Source organism: Arachis ipaensis, chromosome B01, assembly GCF_000816755.2.
Source record: "Arachis ipaensis cultivar K30076 chromosome B01, Araip1.1, whole genome shotgun sequence".
In the NCBI taxonomy this organism is placed as follows: Eukaryota; Viridiplantae; Streptophyta; class Magnoliopsida; order Fabales; family Fabaceae; genus Arachis; species Arachis ipaensis.
The window spans coordinates 24,239,246-24,243,573 of NC_029785.2; the positions used below are offsets into that span (position 1 = coordinate 24,239,246).

General features: G+C 32.4%; 1 protein-coding gene and 1 long non-coding RNA gene across 2 annotated transcripts in view; both read left to right on the top strand.

Annotated features, from left to right (window-relative positions):
• The window catches only part of LOC110270306, a 15,219-nt gene extending 13,558 nt beyond the window's left edge, over window positions 1–1,661 (top strand). The window contains exon 3 of the long non-coding RNA XR_002359705.1: window positions 1,652–1,661. This is a non-coding gene — a long non-coding RNA (uncharacterized LOC110270306). The remainder of the gene's footprint in view (window positions 1–1,651) is intronic.
• LOC107627605 (formamidase) overlaps window positions 2,194–4,328 on the top strand; it is a 7,026-nt gene continuing 4,891 nt past the window's right edge. The window contains exons 1-2 of the mRNA XM_016330436.2: window positions 2,194–2,483; window positions 3,804–4,041. Of these exons, the coding sequence (XP_016185922.1) occupies window positions 2,265–2,483; window positions 3,804–4,041 (457 nt within the window). The 5' untranslated portion in view covers window positions 2,194–2,264. The remainder of the gene's footprint in view (window positions 2,484–3,803; window positions 4,042–4,328) is intronic.

Below are 4,328 nucleotides of genomic sequence, written 5' to 3' on the forward strand. Positions count from 1 at the left end.
ATGTTTAAACTATTTTGTTTAGTCTAATCCAATGTGTCAAATTCAAAATTGAATTACTTTTTAAAATATATAATCATTAAATTTATTTAAATGTATCATTGTTAAAAGTAATGAATATGAAATTGATACCGCATATAATGCATGGATTTTATTAAATATATTTCACCAATATAATCTAAAGGGACTTGATGAACGATTCTCCATCGTCCGATCGCAGCTTCTCCTCCTTGATCCTTCATGGAGGTGTGCTATGACAAGCACAGTTACCCTCCTGGCCACCTAAGATATCCTGCTCGTCCTCGCTTCTACGACTGGTTTTCTTCATCTTCTCCGGCAAGTCTTCTTCTCAAGTTTCCCACTTTCAAAGTAGCGAGAAAACTGATCATTGTTGATCACCATGGGCCAACACAACAAGTCAATCCCTTGGGCTTAACTTCAGCCCAATTCAATGCTCTCCTAGCACTTCTGAAAAATATAGAGGCCCAAGCTCATAAATGCAAAAACTAAACTAAATCTGGGCTTCTTCCAGGCCTAAGTTTGGTACCCACTTTCTTTGTTCCTCTCTTTTTTTTTTTTTGTTTTGCATAATGTTTCCTCACAAAATAAATTTTCAAATGCTTGGAATTTTTATTCCGGAACCGACTACATTACATCTAATTTTCTCAATTTTTTTCTTACTCTCCAATTAATCCTATCTTAGTGCATATGCCAAATGGTTCCTAAATCATATCTCAATTTATTGGAATTATGAAATTTTCTAATTCTTTAATCCTTACTAATGTATTCTAAGATTGCTTCTTTTAAAAAAATTTTGGATATTCACTTCAAAATTAAAAATTTGGGTATCTTGATATATTTTCTGAAAATATAAGTTATATACTCTGCTAAAGAGATATTTTTTTTCTAACATAAATATTGCTTGAATTTATTGAATGATTCAGGTTTATTGGGAGTTAAACCCACTTCTTCACCCATGGACAGTGCCACCAGATTATCCTAAGATAGCGATCTTTTACTTTTTGATCTCACTGTATACCTCTGCCTTGTTGATCGTCTTTTTTATCTTATAATGATTCGGTCCGACATTACATATGCAACACAACAATTAAGTCAGTTCATGATCTTTCTGGCCACTACCGTGCTACCATCAGGATGCTTCGTTACCTAAAGAACAGCCAGGAATGAGACCTTTTCCTTCCCAGAACTTCTACACTACAATTGTATGGTTTCAATGATTCTGATTGGGCTAGCTATCCAGATATAAGATGCTATTTAACTAGTTTTTACTTTTTCTTGGGTGATTCATTAATTTTTTGAAAAACTAAGAAACAAATGACAGTTGCTCATTCCTCAAGTGAAGCTGAATATCGTGCTCTCTCCAATACAACTTGTGAACTCTTAATGAATATTGAATTTGCTAAAAGTTCTAAATATATCATGCTGTCGACCTCCAGTGTTATATTGTATGTTTGTAACAATCAAAGTGCCCTTCACATTGCGATGAATCTTATTTTCTATGAAACTTCTTTCTGTCTCTTTCTCCAATCAACTGACCGATATCTTTTTTTGGTTGCCCACGGTATCCCCCGGTTCGACAGGCCAAGGACTAATCCGTCGCGGATCGGAGCTCCATTTAAGGGTCTGCCGCTAGCCAATGGGTTCCTGCATGTACAAGACGGAATTCGAACCCCCGACACTTGCTTAAGCGGACGAGTGAGCTGACCACTCGACCAACCCAAATTGGTTAACTGGCCCATATCTTTATTAAACCTCTTTCTCTCCAACCGTTCCATACAAATTTGTTCAAATTGGAGATTCTCAACATCTATCATCCTCTGGCTTGTAAGGACATATTGGAGCATAGTAATGCACAAACAGCCCAACACCCAAAAACAACAGAGGCCCAAATATAATAACTTTTCGTTCATTTTTCACTTTGCTATTTGTTTTTTTCCTAGTTGTTAGTATTCTTCTACAAGATGATGACTTGTTGATTTCTTAGTTATTTTTTCTTGGGTGATTCATTTATTTTTTGTCAAGAATACACTCAAAGGCCCACACTATTAATGGGGACTAAGACGTGGCCTACACTAAGACAATTTTAGTCCCCTTTTGTGGTCCTATTACACAGTTGTCTTTGTAGAAAGCATAAAGCCAAACTTTAAATACCAACAAAAAAAAGCCAAACTTTAACTTTATAGAACACATTTATCTACCTCAATTATTAGTCCTTTGTTTCGAGAGGCATATACTATAGTTGATCCATGGCTCCACCAACTCCAAGACTAGTTGTGCCAATAGAGCTGAAGAAGAAGCCATGGGAGCAAAAGCTTCCCCTCCATAACCGATGGCACCCTCACATACCATACGTTGCTGAAGTTAACACTGGTGAAGTGTTTAGAATAGAGATGGTGGATTGGACAGGTGGAGCTATTAAAGATGATAATTCAGCAATGGACATAAAACTTGTAGACCTTTCTATTGTAAGTATGAAACAAACACAATCCATTCTCTCTCTACGTTAGAAATTTAGGATATGTTTGTTTTTTTTTTTTTTTTAAATCATTATTTGTAGTACTTTTTGCTTATAAAATCTTAAAAGGTAAAAATATATGGTATAAATAAAACTAAGATTATTTTTAATTATTATTTTGGATATAACTAAGAAACGTGATTCTTTAGGCCACACAATTTACGCACTGTACAAACAAAGTAACTGACTCTGTTACGATTTATGATGCGAATTTTGATGTGCTGTGAATAAAGTATTGATAAATGTTAGGGAGCAAATACTTTTATCGATATTAGCTAGATTAATATTTTACTTTTATATTATTAGAATTTAAGATTTAAAATTCATGTAGTATTGTTCAGTATTATACTATCATCTAATAGAATGCTTCTATTTGTAAATTTTTAAGTGTACTAAATTTTAGATCGATCAATTTTATTGCTACGAAAATATGAGATTAAATATTTTTGTAATGTTTTTCTTAATATTATTGCAGCATAACTATATTATAATGGTTTTAAAAGAAGCCATTAGAATTGATTTCGGTGAGAATGAGGTTTGCGTAATAAGAATATGTTCCTAATAAGTGGCTATTATTTAGCTTAAGAGTTCGATACTTGGATATTTTTATTTATTTACTTATTTAAAGTACATTTTGGTGAAGAAAAAAACATGGAGTAAGTCTAACCCTTGATTCTTATAAGATATACATACAACACTGGTATCCCATGAAAAAGTTGAGGATACCAAAAAATTTCCCTTTGTCTGTTTCCTTTAATTTTTATTTTATCAAAATCAATTTTAGAATAGAATTGCCAAACATAAATCATATTGACACAAATTTACTTCTACTCAAAATTAATTCTATAAAATTACTTTTATTCAAAACAAACCACAATCCAAACACATACTTAGTCGTATACATATATATAATTTAATTTATTTTTAATTTGTATTAAGAGGAGTGTTAGGGGACAGCAACTTTTGTGTTTTATAACCATCAATTGGCCATCAATAGTCTTTTTAATAGTATGAGATTACATCAAATGGTGAGAGATCACTCACTTTTTTTTATAGTTAAGTGCTGACCACAAAACACAAAAGTTGTTGGCCTTAGACTTTTTCTTTTAACATATATTTTTTATTAGTAGTGACTATTTAACATATACCTAGCTTGGTTGATTTTTTTTAGATAGTTTATAACTAGCTAGTCCTTTTATTCAACTGAATGATTATTTATGGTTAATCAACTATGGAGTTGGAGTCTAACCGGGGTAGTTAAATGATTCAGACCCACTATCTTAGTGGGCCAATTAGAATTGTTGACAGTGATGGTATAGCAGCAAAGCCTGGAGATCTTCTTGCCGTTGAGATATGCAACTTGGGTCCTCTGGCCGGAGATGAATGGGGGTATACAGGAATATTTGACAGAGAAAATGGAGGTGGTTTCTTGACAGACCATTTTCCTAGTGCTGCTAAAGCTATTTGGTACTTTGAGGGTATTTATGCTCATTCACCTCAGATACCAGGTGATTTACTATTGGCCATTTTAAAATTATCTATATCATTCCATAAATTACTGATCTGATTCATTTATATTTTTAAAAGTTAACTACCAATTTAAAAGATTTAGATACTGATAAAAAAGATCTCTAAAAAATGTTACGGATAACACAATCATTAAATAATTTAAAAATATGACAACAAAAAACCAGTAAATATTATATTTTTATAAGTGGCAAAAAAATTTTTATATTTAGCAAACGACTAATATTTTATACGAATTTTTGTGACAATATTTGAGCAAATATTTAGA